Source organism: Coregonus lavaretus, assembly GCF_964263955.1.
Source record: "Coregonus lavaretus genome assembly, contig: HAP1_SCAFFOLD_3826, whole genome shotgun sequence".
Classification (NCBI taxonomy): Eukaryota; Metazoa; Chordata; class Actinopteri; order Salmoniformes; family Salmonidae; genus Coregonus; species Coregonus lavaretus.
The window spans coordinates 1-21,246 of record NW_028156077.1 but is presented as its reverse complement, the minus strand read 5'-3'; the positions used below and the strand labels follow the sequence as shown (position 1 = coordinate 21,246).

At 45.6% G+C, this 21,246-nt stretch overlaps 1 protein-coding gene across 1 annotated transcript in view; it reads left to right on the top strand.

Moving 5' to 3' along the window:
- LOC311126877 (PDZ domain-containing protein GIPC1-like) overlaps positions 1-20,946 on the top strand; it is a 40,542-nt gene extending 19,596 nt beyond the window's left edge. The window contains exons 2-6 of the mRNA XM_084200853.1: positions 11,651-11,836; positions 19,008-19,188; positions 19,451-19,563; positions 19,654-19,735; positions 20,310-20,946. Coding sequence (XP_084056979.1) covers positions 11,651-11,836; positions 19,008-19,188; positions 19,451-19,563; positions 19,654-19,735; positions 20,310-20,461 — 714 coding nt within the window. The 3' untranslated portion in view covers positions 20,462-20,946. The remainder of the gene's footprint in view (positions 1-11,650; positions 11,837-19,007; positions 19,189-19,450; positions 19,564-19,653; positions 19,736-20,309) is intronic.
- Positions 20,947-21,246: the final 300 nt, after the last annotated feature.

Sequence of the window (21,246 nt, the reverse complement as noted above, 5' to 3'; positions counted from 1 at the left end):
AGCCCTAATGTCTATAGTCAGAAGGAAACACTCCTGTCCCCTTAATAAAGGCCTTCATCCATCCAGTGACGTTTTCTTTCTATAGTCTGATGGAAACACTCCTGATCCCTGAAGTGGAATTTTCATCATCATCATGATGTATTCATTACTTGTTCTGAACCACTCCATCCAGGTCAATGATCCTAAAGACATAATGCTGACTGGCTGTATTCCCGGTCAACAGACAGGCCTACATGTCCCCTGGTCACTCGGAAGTTAGTTAGTCAGTCAATGAATGATCAGATTCTCCTGAACTTCCTCCATCTAATGCTAGGCTGGGCAAATTAACACCGCATATTGTGAGGTCAGCATTTCATTGGACATCTCTAGATTGGCCATTATTCAAATTCCATGGTTTTCTCAATGTATGAAGCAACACAGTTTTCCTACAAATTCTTAGTTATATTCAGTTAGTTAAACAGGTAGATGGCAGATGGCAGACAGCGTGTATGGCGTTGTGTGGGCGAGTGGTTTGCTGACGTCAACGTTGTGAATAGTGTACCATGGTGGCGGTGGGGTTATGGTATGGGCAGGCATAAGCTACGGGCAATGAACACAATTGCATTTTATTGATGGCAATGTGAATGCACAGAAATACCGTGATGAGATCCTGAGACACATTGTCGTGCCATTCATCCACCGCCATCACCTCATGTTTCAGCATGATAATGCACGGCCCCATGTTGCAAGGATCTGTACACAATTCCTGGAAGCTGAAAATGTCCCAGTTCTTCCTTGGCCTGCATACTCACCAGACATGTCACCCATTGAGCATGTTTGGGATGCTCTGGATCGACCTGTACGACAGCATCTTCCAGTTCCCGCCAATATCCAGCAACTTCGTACAGACATTGAAAAAGAGTGGGACAAGATTCCACAGGCCACAATCAACAGCCTGATAAACTCTGTGCGAAGGAGATGTGTTGCGCTGCATGAAGCAATTGGTGGTCACACCAGATACTGACTGGTTTTCTGATCCACGCCCCTACCTTTTTTAAAAAAGGTATCTGTGACCAACAGATGCATATCTGTACTCCCAGTCATGTGAAATAGATTAGGTCCATATGAATTTATTTCAAATGACTGGTTTCCTTATGAACTGTAACTCAGTAAAATATTTTAAATTGTTGAATGTTGTTTATATTTTTGTAGAGTGAAGTTAAAGGGTCGTTCCATTTTATTTCAATCCCTTTTGATTTGAAATAAATGTTCCCAAACTGTTTCCATAAAGTTGGAAGCACAGAATCGTCTAGAATGTCATTGTATGCTGTAGCATTAAGATTTCCTTTCACTTGAACTAAGGGGCCTAGCCCGAACCATGAAAAACAGCCCCAGACCATTATTCCTCCTCCACTAAACTTCACAGTTGGCACTATGCATTCGGGCAGGTAGCATTCTCCTGGCATCCGACAAACCCAGATTCGTCCGTCGGAATGCCAGGTGGTTAATCGTGATTCATCACTCCAGAGAACGCGTTTCCACTGCTCCAGAGTCCAATGGCGGCGAGCTTTACACCATTCCAGCCGACGCTTGGCATTGCGCATGGTGATCTTCGGCTTGTGTGTGGCTGCTCGGCCATGGAAACCCATTTCATGAAGCTCCCGATGAACAGTTCTTGTGCTGACGTTGCTTCCAGAGGCAGTTTGGAACTCGGTAGTGAGTGTTGCAGACGATTTTTTAAGCGCTACACGCTTCAGCACTCGGTGGTCCCGTTCTGTGAGCTTGTGTGTGGCCTACCACTTCGCGGCTAAGCCATTGTTGCTCCTAGACATTTCCACTTTACAATAACAGCACTAACAGTTGACCGGGCCGCTTCTGAATCTAGTTGATTATCCTTGGGCTAGGGTGATAGAACCTCTTCTCTAGAAGGGCAGAAATTTGATGAACTGACCTGTTGGAAAGGTGGCATCCTATGACGGTGCCACGTTGAAAATCACTGAGCTCTTCAGTACGGGCCATTCTGCTGCCAATGTTTGTCTATGGAGATTGCATGGCTGTCTGCTCAATTTTATACACCTGTCAGCAACGGATGTGGCTGAAATAGTCGAATCCACTCATTTGAAGGGTGGGGTCCACATACTTTTGGCCATGTAGTGTATTTGCCCATATTTGAAATTTTTAATTTGTTTCCCATTTTAGTACAGCGACAACATGACACCTGTATTCAAGAGAATGCTGTGTCTCATCCGATGGTGGGAACAACACAAACACCTCCGAGGACGAAAAACAGGGTCTAAGCTACAGTGGATTTGAAAATGAAAAAATCGGAGTTTACATTCTTTAGAAAATTGATATTAAAGGTGAATAAAACATTTAAAAATAAAAATAAAAAAGGTCAAGAATACAATTGTTTGACAACCCTGTTTTGAAAGCTTTTAAATGATATCAAACTCAACCGTTTATCTTTCCCAGTGATGAAGACATGGATGTCTCATGGTAGCAAAATGGGTCAACATCTCCTAAAATGTTTTAGCGTTCAGATCCAAAAATTCACTTTCTGACACTTCTACCATGGGCCAATATGAAAGGGTTGCTAGCTAAATATATTAACGAGTGTTTGCAATAACAGCCAATCCAGCTCATGAAGTTATACATACAGTGAGGGGAAAAAAGTATTTGATCCCCTGCTGATTTTGTACGTTTGCCCACTGACAAAGAAATGATCAGTCTATAATTTTAATGGTAGGTTTATTTGAACAGTGAGAGACAGAATAACAACAACAAAAATCCAGAAAAATGCATGTCAAAAATTGATTTGAATTTTAATGAGGGAAATAAGTATTTGACCCCCTCTCAATCAGAAAGATTTCTGGCTCCCAGGTGTCTTTTTTATACAGGTAACGAGCTGAGATTAGGAGCACACTCTTAAAGGGAGTGCTGCTAATCTCAGTTTGTTACCTGTATAAAAGACACCTGTCCACAGAAGCAATCAATCAGATTCCAAACTCTCCACCATGGCCAAGACCAAAGAGTTCTCCAAGGATGTCAAGGACAATATTGTAGACCTACACAAGGCTGGAATGGGCTACAAGACCATCGCCAAGCAGCTTGGTGAGAAGGTGACAACAGTTGGTGCGATTATTCGCAAATGGAAGAAACACAAAATAACTGTCAATCTCCCTCGGCCTGGGGCTCCATGCAAGATCTCACCTCGTGGAGTTGTAATGATCATGAGAACGGTGAGGAATCAGCCCAGAACTACACGGGAGGATATTGTCAATGATCTCAAGGCAGCTGGGACCATAGTCACCAATAAAACAATTGGTAACACACTACGCCGTGAAGGACTGAAATCCTGCAGCGCCCGCAAGGTCCCCCTGCTCAAGAAAGCAAATATACAGGGCCGTCTGAAGTTTGCCAATGAACATCTGAATGATTCAGAGGAGAACTGGGTAAAAGTGTTGTGGTCAGATGAGACCAAAATCGAGCTCTTTGGCATCAACTCAACTCGCCGTGTTTGGAGGAGGAGGAATGCTGCCTATGACCCCAAGAACACCATCCCCACCGTCAAACATAGAGGTGGAAACATTATGCTTTGGGGGTGTTTTTCTGCTAAGGGGACAGGACAACTTCACCACATCAAAGGGACGATGGACGGGGCCATGTACCGTCAAATCTTGGGTGAGAACCTCCTTCCCTCAGCCAGGGCATTGAAAATGGGTCGTGGATGGGTATTCCAGCATGACAATGACCCAAAACACACGGCCAAGGCAACAAAGGAGTGGCTCAAGAAGAAGCACATTAAGGTCCTGGAGTGGCCTAGCCAGTCTCCAGACCTTAATCCCATAGAAAATCTGTGAAGGGAGCTGAAGGTTCGAGTTGCCAAACGTCAGCCTCGAAACCTTAATGACTTGGAGAAGATCTGCAAAGAGGAGTGGAACAAAATCCATAGTTTAAACGGTATTGATGGTATTGGAAAAACCATCCCGTGGCTATTTCCAAATACCCCGGTATACCGCCCTAGCTTAGAAAGTGTCATTCAAATCAAAAGGGGTGCGGTCAAAAAGTGATTGAAATCAAATGGAACTAACCTATATTCAGTTCTAATAGTTGTTCATCTACATGGTCCTCTCCCCTCCTTCCACCTCCCTGGCCTCCTCTCCTCCCACTTCCCTGGCCTCTTCTCCTCCCACTTCCCTGGCCTCCTCTCCTCCCACCCTCCCTGGCCTCCTCTCCTCCCACTTCCCTGGCCTCCTCTCCTCCCACCTCCCTGGCCTCCTCTCCTCCCACTGCCCTGGCCTCTTCTCCTCCCACTTCCCTGGCCTCCTCTCCTCCCATTACCCTGGCCTCTCCTCCTCCCACTTTCCTGGCCTCCTCTCCTCCCACCCTCCCTGGCCTCCTCTCCTCCCACTTCCCTGGCCTCCTCTCCTCCCATTACCCTGGCCTCTCCTCCTCCCACTTTCCTGGCCTCCTCTCCTCCCACTGCCTTGGCCTCCTCTCCTCCCACTGCCCTGGCCTCCTCTCCTCCCACTGCCTTGGCCTCCTCTCCTCCCACTGGCCTGGCCTCCTCTCCTCCCACTGCCCTGGCCTCCTCTCCTCCCACTGGCCTCCTCTCCTCCCACTTCCCTGGCCTCCTCTCCTCCCACTGGCCTCTTCTCCTCCCACTTTCCTGGCCTCCTCTCCTCCCACTGCCCTGGCCTCCTCTCCTCCCACTTCCCTGGCCTCCTCTCCTCCCACTGTCCTGGCCTCCTCTCCTCCCACTGCCCTGGCCTCCTCTCCTCCCACTGTCCTGGCCTCCTCTCCTCCCACTGCCCTGGCCTCCTCTCCTCCCACTTCCCTGGCCTCCTCTCCTCCTTCCACTGCCCTGGCCTCCTCTCCTCCCACTGTCCTGGCCTCCTCTCCTCCCACTGTCCTGGCCTCCTCTCCTCCCACTGCCCTGGCCTCCTCTCCTCCCACTTCCCTGGCCTCCTCTCCTCCCACTGTCCTGGCCTCCTCTCCTCCCACTGTCCTGGCCTCCTCTCCTCCCACTGTCCTGGCCTCCTCTCCTCCCACTGCCCTGGCCTCCTCTCCTCCCACTTCCCTGGCCTCTCCTCCTTCCACTGCCTTGGCCTCCTCTCCTCCCACTGGCCTCCTCTCCTCCCACTGCCTTGGCCTCCTCTCCTCCCACTGGCCTGGCCTCCTCTCCTCCCACTGCCCTGGCCTCCTCTCCTCCCACTTCCCTGGCCTCTCCTCCTTCCACTGCCCTGGCCCCTCCTCCCACTGCCCTGGCCTGCCCTGGGCTTCTGTTCTGTTCAGTTCCGTCCTGTCCTGTAACTGTTCTATTCTGCCCTCCTCTGCCCTCCTCTGTCCTCCTCTGTCCTGCTCTGCTCTGTTCTGTTTTGACTGTGTGGTGTTGGTGAAAGCTGGGAGTTTAGCCAAGTAGAGCATCCACATCACTTCACCTCCCCTCCCAGCCCCATGTTCCTTTATTCCCACCCCCTCGCCTCAATTCAATTCAAAGGGGCTTTATTGGCATGGGAAACATGGTACATTGCCAAAGCAAGTGGAAAAACTAACAAAAGTGAGAAGACAAAACAACTAACTAAAAACTATTAGAATTGAACAGTAAACATTGCACTCAAGAAGGTTTCAAAAATATAGACATTTCAAGTGTTATATTATTAGCTATGTACAGTGTTTTAGCAATTTGTAAATCATTTAGTTGTATTAAGAATAGTAGGGGAAGATAAATAAACAGGTAAATATTGGTGGTATTTACAGTGTTGTTTGTGCTCCACTGGTTGCCCTTTTGTCATGGCAACAGGCCACAAATCTTGCTGCTGTGATGGCAGACTGCGGCACTTCACCTAACCGATATGGGAGTTTATCAATGTTTGATTTGTTTTCAAATTCTCTGTGGGTCTGTGTGATGTGTGGGAAATATGTATCTCTACTGTGGTCATACATTTGGCAGGAGGTTAGGAAGTGCAGCTCAGTTTCCACCTCATTTTCTGGGCAGTGGGCTCGTAGGCAGACCTGGCTCTTAAGAGAACACAGGCTATGCCGGCCTCTCTCAATAGCAAGGCTATGCTCACTGAGTCTGTACACAGTCAAGGATTTTCTTAATTTTCCACCTGATAGGTGTGGCATATCAAGAAGCTGATTAAAAAGAATGATCATTACACAGGTGCACCTTGTGCAGGGGACAATAAAAGGCAACTCTAAAATGTGCAGTTTAGTCACACAACACAATGCCGCAGTCTGAAGTTGAGGGAGCGTGCAATTGGCATGCTGACTGCAGGAATGTCCACCAGCGCTATTGCCAGAGAATTAAATGTTCATTTCTCTACCAAAAGCCACCTCCAACATTGTTTTAGAGAATTTGGCAGTATGTCCAACCGGCCTCACAACCACAGACCACGTGTAACCACGCCAGCCCAGGACCTCCACATCTGGCTTCTTCACCTTCGGGATCATCTGAGACCAGCCACCCGGACAGCTGATGAAACTGGGTTTGCACAACCAAATAATTTTTGCACAAACTGTCATAAACTGTCTCCGGGAATCTCATCTGCGTGCTCGTGGTCCTCACCAGGGTCTTGACCTGACTGCAGTTCGGCGTCGTAACCGACTTCAGTGGGCAAATGTTCACCTTTGATGGCCACTGGCACGCTGGAGAAGTGTGCTCTTCACGGATTAATCCCAGTTTCAACTGTACCGGGCAGATTGCAGACAGCATGTATTGCGTCGTGTGGGCGAGCGGTTTGCTGATGTCAACGTTGTGAACAGAGTGCCCCATGGTGGCAGTGGGGTTATGGTATGGACAGGCATAACCTACGGACAAATGCATTTTATCGATGGCAATTTGAATGCACAGAGAGACCGTGACGAGATCCTGAGGCCCATTGTCATGCCATTCATCCGCCGCCATCACCTCATGTTTCAGCATGATAATGTATGGCCCCATGTTGCAAGGATCTGTACACAATTCCTGGAAGCTGAAAATGTCCCAGTTCTTCCATGGCCTGCATACTCACCAGACATGTAACCCATTGAGCATGTTTGGGATGCTCTGGATCAACGTGTAAGACTGCGTGTTCCAGTTCCCGCCAATATCCAGCAACTTCGCACAGCCATTGAAGAGGAATGGGACACCATTCCACAGGCCACAATCAACAGCCTGATCGACTCTATGCGAAGGAGATGTGTCGCGCTGCATGAGGCAAATGGTCACACCAGATACTGACTGGTTTTCTGATCCACGCCCCTACCTTTTTTTTTAAAGGTATCTGTGACCAACAGATGCATATCTGTATTTCCAGTCATGTGAAATCCATAGATTAGGGCCTAATTAATTTATTTCAATTGACTGATTTCCTTTATATGAACTGTAACTCAGTAAAATATTTGAAATTGTTGTGTGTATATTTTTTGCAGAATTCTGTTTGTCCCATTTTGTGAATTCTTGGTTGGTGAGCGGACCCCATACCTCACAACCATAGAGGGCAATGGGTTCTATAACTGATTCAAGTATTTTTTTGCCAGATCCTAATTGGTATGTCGAATTCTATGTTCCTTTTGATGACATAGAAGGCCCTTCTTTCCTTGTCTCTCATATCGTTCACAGCTTTGTGGAAGTTACCTGTGTTGTTGATGTTTAGGCCGAGGTAGGTATAATTATTTGTGTGCTCTAGGGCAACAGTGTCTAGATGGAATTTGTATTTGTGGTCCTGGCAACTGGACCTTTTTTGGAACACCAATATTTTTGTCTTACTGAGATTTACTGTCAGGGCCCAGGTCTGACAGAATCTGTGCAGAAGATCTAGGTGCTGCTGTAGGCCCTCCTTGGTCGGGGACAGAAGCACCAGATCATCAGCAAACAGTAGACATTTGACTTCAGATTCTAGTAGGGTGAGGCCGGGTGCTGCAGACTGTTCTAGTGCCCTCGCCAATTCATTGATATATATGTTGAAGAGGGTGGGGCTTAAACTGCATCCCTGTCTCACCCCACGGCCCTGTGGAAAGAAATGTGTGTGTTTATTGCCAATTTTAACCGCACACTTGTTGTTTGTGTACATTGATTTTATAATGTTTTTCCCCCAACACCACTTCCCTTCAATTTGTATAGCAGACCCTCATGCCGAATTGAGTCAAAAGCTTTTTTGAAATCAACAAAGCATGAGAAGACTTTTGTTTTTGTTTTGCCTTTTGTTTTGTTTTGTTTGTCAATAAGGGTGTGCAGGGTGTATATGGGACTCGTTTCAGGAAACTAGGCGTATGTCGCGGGTCACTACTTCACAGGAGAGCCATTTGAACATAAACTGTTTTTTAAATCAAAATATGTTTTTTGGCAGAAATGCCTTCTGGAACATGTGAACTTTCATGTGCCTTAACAACAAACTTGTATGCCATCTGTAAATACTAATAAAACTGTTAAATTACAAGCCTAGTTGTTTTAGCCACAGAAAAAGACAGCAACCTTCCCGCTAGCCATGATTGGCTAAGAAAATGAGCGGGCTGGACATGCCAAGAGATGAGTTCGGATTGGTCTGCCATATAACACGCTTCTGTCTGTTTGAGCTGGTCAGTATGTGTAGGTAATCCTGTCTTAACGTGGCTTTTTAAAAATATATATCGCTTAGTAGAACTGCGTAAGTGTTGCTCTCCACTTTCTGGAGGACCGAGTTTTGAAATCAGTGGAATTAGAGTATGATAGCTAAGGAGATGGAGAACTCTTGTCTCCGGATTATATCTTTAAACTAAGGGCAACCATGGCATCCATGACAGGGAGAAGTGTCCAACCATGATGTATATGGGTAAGATAGTCTAGCTAGCTAAATTTTCAGATATTACACGTTTCTAATTTTGACAGAAAGTCGTTTTCATTTCAAGTTAAAGTGTACTGGCATTTTGGTTGCCACAGACTAGTACATGTCCCTGGGCCTGGAAATGGTTGATCTCCCCCTCTAGGATGGAGAAGCTGTCTTCATTAAGGTATGGGCATTATATAGGGGGGATATATGATCTCCCCCTCCAGGATGGAGAAGCTGTCTGGGCATTATATAGGGGGGATATATGATCTCCCCCTCTAGGATGGAGAAGCTGTCTGGGCATTATATAGGGGGGATATATGCAGCACACAGGAGGATTATTTTTTCTGTTGAGATTATTTCCTTATTTATTTCTAACCAAATGTAAAATGCTCCTGTTTTTATTAATTTAATAGTGGGTTAGGTCTGCTCTATACGAAATTAGCATACCCCCCCCCCCCCCCAAGTCTCTTCCCTGTTTAACACCAGGTAGGTTGGTGGATGGTACCACCAGCTTTTCTCTCGCTCTCTCTCTCTCTCTCTCTCTCTCTCTCTCTCTCTCTCTCTCTCTCTCTCTCTCTCTCTCTCTCTCTCTCTCATTCTCGCTATCGCTCTCTTCCTGACTCTCTCTCTCTCTCACACTCTCATTCTCGCTATCGCTCTCTTCCTGACCCTCTCCCTCTCTCTCTCTCTCTCTCTCTCTCTTCCTGACCCTCTCTCTCTCTCTCTCTCTCTCTCACACTCTCATTCTCGCTATCGCTCTCTTCCTGACCCTCTCTCTCTCTCTCTCTCTCTCTCTCTCTCTCTCACACTCTCATTCTCGCTATCGCTCTCTTCCTGACCCTCTCCCTCTCTCTCTCTCTCTCTCTCGCTCTCTTCCTGACCCTCTCCCTCTCTCTCTCTCACCTCGACTAACCCCCCCCACCCTTCCTAATCTCATATTTTTATACTCTCGTAACCAGGGGCAACCCTTGCTTGTGTCAGCTGATCCCTTGCTTGTGTCAGTGTTTGTCAGCTGATGTGTGTCCAGTGTCTGTTTAGTACGCAATAAAACCAGAGGCCTAACAAGGGAGGTATTATCCCCGCCACCTAAACTAGGGCTGGCTTCGTCCCAAATGGTACCCTATTCCCTACATAGTGCACTACATTAGACCAGAGTCCTATCGGCCCTGTAGTGCACTATGTAGGGAATAGGGTACCATTTGGGACGCATCCTAGATAAGAGCCCTGTAACACTGTGAGGTCAATCGGAAAGTTTGATACAAATGTGTACTGTACCGTTATTCTCTATTGGTGCCGCACTGAAATAAATTGTCTAACCCTCGTCTGCTTGAAAGAAAACGTTGACAAGGGATGATCAGAAGAATAAAAGAACATCTACCATTGGCTATGGGTTTCTTCCCTTTGAACTGTCAGTGTGTATTATTAACCCTGTGTATCTGTGTGACGTAAGGAGCAGCGGGATAAATGATTCACCAGCACCATTCTCTGGTCTAAAGTAGTGCACTATATAGGGAATAGGGTACCATTCTCTGGTCTAAAGTAGTGCACTATATAGGGAATAGGGTGCCATTCTCTGGTCTAAAGTAGTGCACTATATAGGGAATAGGGTGCCATTCTCTGGTCTAAAGTAGTGCACTATATAGGGAATAGGGTGCCATTCTCTGGTCTAAAGTAGTGCACTATATAGGGAATAGGGTGCCATTCTCTGGTCTAAAGTAGTGCACTATATAGGGAATAGGGTGCCATTCTCTGGTCAAAAGTAGTGCACTATATAGGGAATAGGGTGGCATTTGGGACGCTGACCCTTTCACCAGCCAGCCATACCCCAAGTCGACTGAGCCGTGGCCAGTTTTTTAAAGGCCTTTTAAATCAGGCCTCAAACAGGATCGCCTTCCTCTGATCACATTACACACACACCCTGGGTCTGCCAAGAGGTTCCTTACCCGGTGTGTGTGTGTGTGTGTGTGTGTGTGTGTGTGTGTGTGTGTGTGTGTGTGTGTGTGTGTGTGTGTGTTCCTACTGGAGGTGTGAAAGCCAGATCTCTGCTGCATCACTGGCACTGGTAGAAAAGTCACCTTCCTTGTCTACTCTACCAGTGGATGACAGCTGGTCACACCAGTGGGAAGAGAACATGACCGAAAATAGAAACATGACTCACTCATGAATGATTTCTCTGTTAACGCGCTGACATCACACTTGTCTCGGTCAAAACAGGTGCCCAGCACAGTCTTCCATTCACAAACATTTACAATCTGATCAAATGGCGGCGTTGAGGAGGGCACACGTCTTGCCAGTTCTGGCTCGACTTTACTTTTTGTATGTCTGTTTTTGCATTAATTATTATTATTGCAGCGATACAGTTTTCTTCTATATACAGCACCAGTCAACAGTTTGGACACACCTACTCATTCCAGGGATTTCCTTTATTTTTTACTATTTTCTACATTGTAGAATAATAGTGAAGACAATAAAAAGAAAATATATTTTGATTTGTTTAACACTTTTTTGGTTACTACATGATTCCATGTGTGTTATTTCATAGTTTTGATGTCTTCACTATTATTCTACAATGTAGAAAACAGTCTAAATAAAGGAAAACCCTTGAATGAGTAGGTGGGTCCAAACCTTTTGACTGGTGCTGTAAGTCAAACAAAACCGACCAAACAATGGCGCAAATCTACACATTCATACAAAGTAATATGTAATGCATTACTTTCCTTGCATGTTGTAACGTGGTTAGACAATTGATTCACTGATTATGGATATGTCATTTTTGACCGAAATCAAAAACTTGTGATATCAACATTCTCTCTCTCTCTCTCTCTCTCTGTCTCTCTGTCTCTCTCTGTCTCTGTCTCTCTCTCTGTGTGTGTCCCCAGATCATGTTCTGTACGTTGAACACCCATAAGATCGACATGGAGAAGCTGCTTGGTGGACAGATCGGCCTGGAGGACTTTATATTCGCCCACATTAAAGGGATAAAGAAGGAGGTGGAGGTGTTTAAATCAGAGGACGCCCTGGGCCTCACCATCACAGACAACGGGGCGGGATACGCCTTCATCAAGGTAGGATTTTGTTTAAATATCAAAATATTGATGTTATTGAGATAGGACGGTGAAGAGGAGACAGGAAAGGTAGGAGAGTTTGCGAGTCAGAATGGATTCCATCCCGACACTGATAGCCTTTAGATGTGCCGGGGTCCGAAGTACTAACTAGGCAACATCAAGGTAGGATCCAATCAATCCATAAAATCCATCAACCAATAAAATCTATCAATTGAATTGCAACTCATCTATTATAGAAGGTTAAATCGTTAAAATCACAGGGCTGTCACTTCTATTAGGCGGCTATTAGAGATGATAGTTATATGATCAGGAGTCAGGAGTCAATTATGTAGTAAAGCAAACCAATCGTTGATCTAGTTTAGTAATACAGTGGGGGGGGGGGGGAGTATTTGATCCCCTGCTGATTTTGTACGTTTGCCCACTGACAAAGACATGATCCGTCTATAATTTTCATGGTAGGTTTATTTGAACAGTGAGAGACAGAATAATAACAAAAAAATCCAGAAAAACGCATGTCAAAAATGTTACAAATTGATTTGCATTTTAATGAGGGAAATAAGTATTTGACCCCCTCTCAATCAGAAAGATTTCTGGCTCTCAGGTGTCTTTTATACAGGTAACGAGCTGAGATTAGGAGCACACTTTTAAAGGGAGTGTTCCTAATCTCAGTTTGTTACCTGTATAAAAGACACCTGTCCACAGAAGCAATCAATCAATCAGATTCCAAACTCTCCACCATGGCCAAGACCAAAGAGCTCTCCAAGGATGTCAGGGACAAGATTGTAGACCTACACAAGGCTGGAATGGGCTACAAGACCATCGCCAAGCAGCTTGGTGAGAAGGTGACAACAGTTGGTGCGATTATTCGCAAATGGAAGAAACACAAAATAACTGTCAATCTCCCTCGGCCTGGGGCTCCATGCAAGATCTCACCTCGTGGAGTTGCAATGATCATGAGAACGGTGAGGAATCAGCCCAGAACTACACGGGAGGATCTTGTCAATGATCTCAAGGCAGCTGGGACCATAGTCACCAAGAAAACAATTGGTAACACACTACGCCGTGAAGGACTGAAATCCTGCAGCGCCCGCAAGGTCCCCCTGCTCAAGAAAGCACATATACAGGGCCGTCTGAAGTTTGCCAATGAACATCTGAATGATTCAGAGGAGAACTGGGTGAAAGTGTTGTGGTCAGGTGAGACCAAAATTGAGCTCTTTGGCATCAACTCAACTCGCCGTGTTTGGAGGAGGAGGAATGCTGCCTATGACCTCAAGAACACCATCCCCACCGTCAAACATGGAGGTGGAAACATTATGCTTTGGGGGCGTCTTTCTGCTAAGGGGACAGGACAACTTCACCGCATCAAAGGGACGATGGACGGGGCCATGTACCGTCAAATCTTGGGTGAGAACCTCCTTCCCTCAGCCAGGGCATTGAAAATGGGTCGTGGATGGGTATTCCAGCATGACAATGACCCAAAACACACGGCCAAGGCAACAAAGGAGTGGCTCAAGAAGAAGCACATTAAGGTCCCGGAGTGGCCTAGCCAGTCTCCAGACCTTAATCCCATAGAAAATCTGTGGAGGGAGCTGAAGGTTCGAGTTGCCAAACGTCAGCCTCAAAACCTTAATGACTTGGAGAAGATCTGCAAAGAGGAGTGGGACAAAATCTCTCCTGAGATGTGTGCAAACCTGGTGGCCAACTACAAGAAATGTCTGACCTCTGATTGCCAACAAGGGTTTTGCCACCAAGTACTAAGTCATGTTTTGCAGAGGGGTCAAATACTTTTTTCCCTCACTGTACCTTACCTTGGTCTTAGGGCTGGTTTTATGATCAAAGTTTTCCACCATCTTGTATAGAGAGCAACAATAATGGCGTCTTTTTCTAGGCACTAACAGAGGCACATTTCGTTTCTTTATTTCCACTTTTTTGAATATCTGTTCTTTTATTTCCACTTTTTTGAAGCCCCATTATCAAAGAGAAGCCTTTCAACTTATAGAACGTTGTTTCCCGTTTTATATTTTCTGCCCATTATATCTTAATCTTTCCCTCTTTAGATCTTTAATGGTATCACCTGTAGGAATAAATAATGAATTATACAAAGTTCTTAAAACAATTAATTAGTTGGAACTGATTTATGGTTAGACAATTGATTCACTGATTATGGATATGTCATTTTTGTCCGAAATCAAATATTGGGGAAGATGCCAGAGCTGAGGATGATGTTAAAGAGTTTAAGTATAGCCAATTGGAATTTGTGGTCTGTATATTTTATCATTTCATTGAGGATACCATCAACACCACAGGCCTTTTTAGGTTGGAGGGTTTGTATTTTGTCCTGTAGTTCATTCAATGTAATTGGAGAATCCAGTGGGTTCTGGTAGTCTTTAATAGCTGATTCTAAGATTTGTAATTGATCATGTATATGTTTTTGATGTTTGTTCTTTGTTATAGAGCCAAAAAGAGTTGAGAAGTGGTTTATCCATACATCTCCGTTTTGGATAGATAACTCTTCATGTTGTTGTTTGTTTAGTGTTTTCCAATTTTCCCAGAAGTGGTTAGAGTCTATGGATTCTTCAATTACATTGAGCTGATTTCTGACATGCTGTTCCTTCTTTTTCCGTAGTGTATTTCTGTATTGTTTTAGTGATTCACCATGGTGAAAGCGTAGGCTCAGGTTTTCTGGTCTCTGTTTTTGGTTGGATAGGTTTCTCAATTTCTTTCTTAGGTTTTTGCATTCTTCATCAAACCATTTGTCATTGTTGTTAATTTTCTTATGTTGTCTGCTTGAAATTTTGCACCTTCACTATTACAGTGAAATGTTTTGTCCAGGAAGTTGTTTAAAAGGGATTGCATTTGTTGTTGCCTAATTGTTTATTGGTAGGTTTCGACACTACTTTCCTTCCATCTATAGCATTTCTTAATATTGTGCATTTCCTCTGGCTTTGATGCCTCATGATTGAGTATTGCTCTGTTCAAGTAGACTGTGATTTTGCTGTGGTCTGATAGGGGTGTCAGTGGGCTGACTGTGAACGCTCTGAGAGACTCTGGGTAGAGGTCAGTGATAATGTAGTCTACAGTACTTCTGCCAAGAGATGAGCTATAGGTGTACCTACCTTAGGAGTCCCCCCGAAGCCTACCATTGACTATGTACATACCCAGCGTGCGACAGCTGCAGGAGTTGTGACCCGTTTTTGTTGGTTATGTTGTCGTAGTTGTGCCTAGGGGGGCAAATGGGGGAGGGAATGCTGTCACCTCCAGGTCGGTGTTTGTCCCCCTGAGGGTGTCAGGTTCTAGTTCGTTCCATCCATTCTGTTCCTCTGTTTATAGGCTGACACTCCATGGACCCACTTTAAAACACTAAAATAGGATTCTGACCTGCCCTGGTCTATCTTTCTGTGTTGCTCTCTCTTTTTTCCCCCCATCGATTCTCAATCTCTCTCTCTCGCTCTCTCTCTCTCTCTCTCTCTCTCTCTCTCTCTCTCTCTCTCTCTCTCTCTCTCTCTCTCTCTCTCTCTCTCTCTCTCCTTCTCTCTCTCTCTCCTTCTCTCTCTCTCTCTCTCTAATTGGGCATGGGAAACATACTGTATATTTACATTGCCAAAGCAACTGAAATAAACAAAACGAAGTGGGAAGAAACAAAAAACATTAACAAATTTACAGTAAACATTGCACTCATAAAGGTTTCAAAAGGATAAAGATGGAGGAGAGTGACGGAGTGCTGCATCAGATGACCTGGCCTCCACAGTCCCCCGACTTCAACCAAATTGAGATGGTTTGGGATGAGTTGGACCGCAGAGTGAAGGAAAGGCAGCCAACAAGTGCTCAGCATATGTGGGAAACTCCTTCAAGACTGTAGAAAAAGCATTCCAGGTGAAGCTGGTTGAGAGAATGCCAAGAGTGTGCAAAGCTGTCATCAAGGCAAAGGGTGGCTATTTGAAGAATCTCAAATATATTTCGATTTGTTTAACACTTTTTTGGTTACTACATGATTCCACATGTGTTATTTCATAGTTTTTGATGTCTTCACTACTATTCTACAATGTAGAAAATAGTAAAAAATAAAGAAAAACCCTTGAATGAGTAGGTGTGTCCAAACTTTTTACTGGTACTGTACACAGTGCATTCGGAAAGTATTCAGACCCCTTCACATTTTCCACATTTTGTTACGTTACAGCCTTATTCTAAAATGGATTAAATACATCTTTATCAATCTACAAACAATACCCCATAATAACTGGGTGCATCCTGTTTCCATTGATCATCCTTGATGTTTCTACAACTTGATTGGAATGAACCGGTGGTAAATTCAATTGATTGGACATGATTTGGAAAGGCACACACCTGTCTATATAAGGTCCCACAGTTGACAGTGCATGTCAGAGCAAAAACCAAGCCATGAGGTCAAAGGAATTGTCCGTAGAGCTCCGAGACAGGATTGTGTCGAGGCACAGATCTGGGGAAGGGTACCAAAAAATGTCTGCAGCATTGAAGGTCCCTAAGAACACAGTGGCCTCCATCATTCTTAAATGGAAGAAGTTTGGAACCACCAAGACTCTTCCTAGAGCTGGCCGCCCGGCCAAACTGAGCAATCGGGGGAGAAGGGCCTTGGTCAGGGAGGTGACAAAGAACCCGATGGTCACACTGACAGAGCTCCAAAGTTCCTCTGTGGAGATGGTTGTCCTTCTGGAAGGTTCTCCCATCTCTGCAGCACTCCACCAAACAGGCCTTTTATGGTAGAGTGGCCAGATGGAAGCCACTCCTCAGTAAAAGGCACATGACAGCCTGTTTGGAGTTTGCCAAAAGGCACCTAAAGACTCTCAGACCATGAGAAAACAAGATGCTCTGCTCTGGTCTGATGAAACCAAGATTGAACTCTTTGGCCTGAATGCCAAGCGTCACGTCTGGAGGAAACCTGGCACCATCCCTATGGTGAAGCATGGTGGTGGCAGCATCATGCTGTGGGGATGTTTTTCAGCGGCAGGGACTGGGAGAATAGTCAGGATCGAGGGAAAGATGAACAGAGCAAAGTACAGAGAGATCCTTGATGAAAACCTGCTCCAGAGCACTCAGGACCTCAGACTGGGGTGAAGGTTCACCTTCCAACAGGACAACGACCCTAAGCACACAGCCAAGACAACACAGGAGTGGCTTCAGAACAAGTCTCTGAATGTCCTTGAGTGGCCCAGCCAGAGCCCGGATTTGAACCCGATCGAACATCTCTGGAGAGACCTGAAAATAGCCGATCAGCGACGCTCCCCATCCAACCTGACAGAGCTTGAGAGGATCTGCAGAGAAGAATGGGAGAAGCTCCCCAAATACAGGTGTGCCAAGCTTGTAGCATCATACTCAAGAAGACTCGAGGCTGTAATCGCTGCCAAGGGTGCTTCAACAAAGTACTGAGTAAAAAGTCTGAATACTTATGTAAATTGTGATATTTCAGGGGTTTTTCAGTAAAATCTCTAAAAACCAGTTTTTGCTGCCATTATGGGGTATGTGTTGAGGGTGGAGCCCAAGCTGCATCCCTGTGTCACCCCACAGCTTAGAGGAAATACATCTGTGTGTTTTTATTGCCAATTTTAACTGCACACTTGTTGCTTGTGGGGCTTTGGGAAAACCTGGTTGAGGATTCCATCAACACCACAGGCCTATTTGGGTTGTATTTTGTCCTGTAGCTCATCCGATGGAATTGGAGAATCTAGTGGGTTCTTGTAGTCTTTTAATAGTTGAGTTTAAGATTTGTATTTGATCATGTATATGTTTTTGCTGTTTGTTCTTTGTTATAGAGCCAAAAAGATTGGAGAAGTGGTTTATCCATACATCTCCGTTTTGGATAGATAACTCTTCGTGTTGTTGTTTGTTTAGTGTTTTCCAATTTTCCCAGAAGTGGTTAGATTCTATGGATTCTTCAATTAAATTGAGCTGATTTCTGACATGCTGTTCCTTCTTTTTCCGTAGTGTATTTCTGTATTGTCTTAGTGATTCACCATAGTGAAGGCGTAGGCTCAGGTTTTCTGAGTCTCTGTGTTTTTGGTTGGATAGGTTTCTCCATTTCTTTCTTGTTTTTGCATTCTCCATCAAACCATTTCTCATTGTTATTAATATTCTTAGGTTTTCTGCTATAATTTATTTTCTTTGATATGTTATATCAAATATACTGTTCAGGCATCCTACTGCTAAGTTTACACCTTCAATATTGCTGGGAAACATTTTGTCCAGGAAGTTGTCTAGGAGGGATTGGATTTATTGTTGGCCAATAGTTTTTTGGTAGGTTTCTACACTACCCTCCTTCCATCTATAGCATTTCTTAATAGTATGCAGTTTGTTCAGCTTCGATACCTCATGGTTGAGTATTGCTCTGTTCAAGTAGACTGTGATTTTGCTGTGGTCTGATAGGGGTGTCAGTGGGCTGACTGTGAACGCTCTGAGAGACTCTGGGTTGAGGTCAGTGATAAAGTAGTCTACAGTACTACTGCCAAGAGATGAGCTATAGGTGTACCTACCATAGGAGTCCCCTTGAAGCCTACCATTGACTATGTACATACCCAGCGTGCGACAGCTGCAGGAGTTGTGACCCGTTTTTGTTGGTTATGTTGTCGTAGTTGTGCCTAGGGGGGCATATGGGGGAGGGAATGCTGTCACCTCCAGGTAGGTGTTTGTCCCCCTGTGTGCTGAGAGTGTCAGGTTCTTGTCCAGTTCTGGCGTTTAGGTCACCACAGACTAGTATATGTCCCTGGGCCTGGAAATAGTTGATCTCCCCCTCCAGGATGGAGATGCTGTCATCATTAAAGTATGGGGATTCTATAGGGGGGATATAGGCAGCACACAGGAGGATATATTTCTCTGTTGAGATAATTTCCTTATTAATTTCTCAGCAAATGTAAAATGCTCCTGTTTTTATTAATTTAATAGTGGGTTAGGTCTGCTCTATGTTAGCATACCCCCAGAGTCCCTTCCCTGTTTCACACCTGGTAGTTTGGGGGATGGGACTACCAGCTCTCTGTAACCTAGAGGGCAACCAGTGGGTCCATCTCCTCTATACCATGTTTCTTGTAGGATGACAATGTCTGTATTTCTGATTTTATTTTGTGAAGTCCGGGTTCTTGCTCTGTAAGCCAAAGGCAGATGACCTCAGACCTCTCTCTCTCCCCCCCCCCCGGTACCCCAACAGCGTATCAAGGAGGGCAGCGTGGTGGACAATGTGAAGGTGATCTCTGTAGGAGACCACATAGACTGCATCAACGGGAAGTGCATTGTGGGAACACGTCACTACGAGGTGGCTCGCATGCTGAAGGAGCTCCCGAAAGACCAGACGTTCACCCTCAAACTGGTGGAGCCCATGAAGGCCTTCGGTGAGTGGACAGGGGATGTTCAGTAACATTTTTTATAGAGATTAAAGCTACATTATGAACTGCATTATTGCTCCTATTCACATTGGTTGGTCTTTGGTGAGGGGAACGGACCTAGGGTAGGGGTCTCCAACCGTGTAGAGAGTTGTAGGGTGTGCAGGCTTTTATTCTAGCCCAACAAAGATGTGTACGGATGAAGACCTTTTGTGAGGCCCCTTTTGATAAGTTGATCTTGAACCATTTTATTTTATTTTGTGCTGAACAGAGATGCTGGAGCCGAGGTCGAAGGGCGCCAAGCCAGCCAGTGACAATAAGATGGGGACAGGGAGAGGGACTCTGAGACTGCGCGCCAAAGGACCTGCTACCGTAGAGGAAGTGGTGAGCGTCTGCTTCGTAGTTTAGATGTCAGGATCCCACTGTCGCTAAGAGAAGGCCCAGTAGGTCACAGTGTATATTTCTCCATTCCAGCCAACAGAGTTTGAGGAGAAAGCGGTGAAGAAGGTGGATGACCTACTGGAGAGTTACATGGGTATCAGAGACACAGAACTGGGTGAGTAGACAACCCTGGATTTGATTTCAAAAGTAGTGTACGCATATCTAACTTAAATTAACGTTTATGTCTATAGATGGGGAAACTGAGCAGAAGACACATTGTTTTAAACATGAACATGTTGTACAGCTCCCCCAGCTAACCAACCCTCTCCCCCCCCTCTCTCTAGCGGCGACCCATGGTGGAGGTGGGTCGGGACAAGAAGAACCCTGATGAGTTTAACTAACCATCTCTCCCCCCTCTCTCTCTCTCCCCCCCTCTCTCCTCTCCTCTCTCCCCCCCCTCTCTCCTCTCTCCCCCCTCTCTCCTCTCTCCCCCCCTCTCTCCTCTCCCCCCTCTCTCCTCTCCCCCCCTCTCTCCTCTCCTCTCTCCCCCCTCTCTCCTCTCTCCCCCCCTCTCTCCTCTCTCCCCCCCCCTATCTCTCCCCCCCCCCCTATCTCTCCCCCCTCCCCCTATCTCTCCCCCCCCTCTCCTCTCCCCCCCCCCTCTCCTCTCCCCCCCCCCTCTCCTCTCCCCTCCCCCCCCCCCCCCCCCTCTCCTCTCCCCCCTCTCTCCTCTCCCCCCCTCTCTCTAGCGGCGACCATGGTGGAGGTGGGTCGGGACAAGAAGAACCCTGATGAGTTTGCCATGGCTCTGGACGAGGCTCTCGGAGACTTCGCCTTCCCCGACGAGTTCGTGTTCGACGTCTGGGGCGCCATTGGAGACGCCAAACAGGGACGTTTTTAATGTTTTAACTGATTCCCCAGATCCCCTAGCCTGGTCCGAGACGACACAAACAGATCTGGGACCAGGCTACCATTCCCCTGAGTTCCACAGCCTCATCCAGCCAACTGGACAAATATCAGCCAGTAGAGAAAGAGGGGTGGTTTTTTTAGGGGTAACACTATATATTGCCAGGGACCTCACGATACGATATTATCATGATACTTAGGTGCCGATACCATATGTATTGCGATTCTCATGATTCTATATGTATTGCGATTCCATACTGTGATTTTATTGTGATTTGATGTTCGAAAACATCTTGCTCACTGTATGTCTGCTGAAGAGACAAGAGAGAGCCATGAGAAAATTAGTTTTGATCAGTCATGGAAATAAGTGCTCACGAAAAAAAAAAAAAAAAAAAGATGGAGAACAAACTATAGGATGGAAAATACCTGAGTTTTGGCGCAGGGACAGACGACTAGCACTAGCTAACGTTACCTTTTTGGAAAAATAAAAATAAATACTTGGGAGTCAAAGTCTCTATATAATATGGTCCAAAATAATATTTGCGATATTTAACTATCGATTCCCCCCCCCCCCCCCCCCCCCCCCCCCAATTACTATTATATATACACACACCCTCAAAGACGATCACTCTTATTGATGAGTAATGTCCTACTCAACCTCTGTCTGTCTGCGTCCCAAATATCACATTTACGTCATTTAGCAGACGCTCTTATCCAGAGCGACTTACAGTTTAGTGAGTGCATTATTTTATGTCATACCGGTCCCCCGTAGGAATCGAA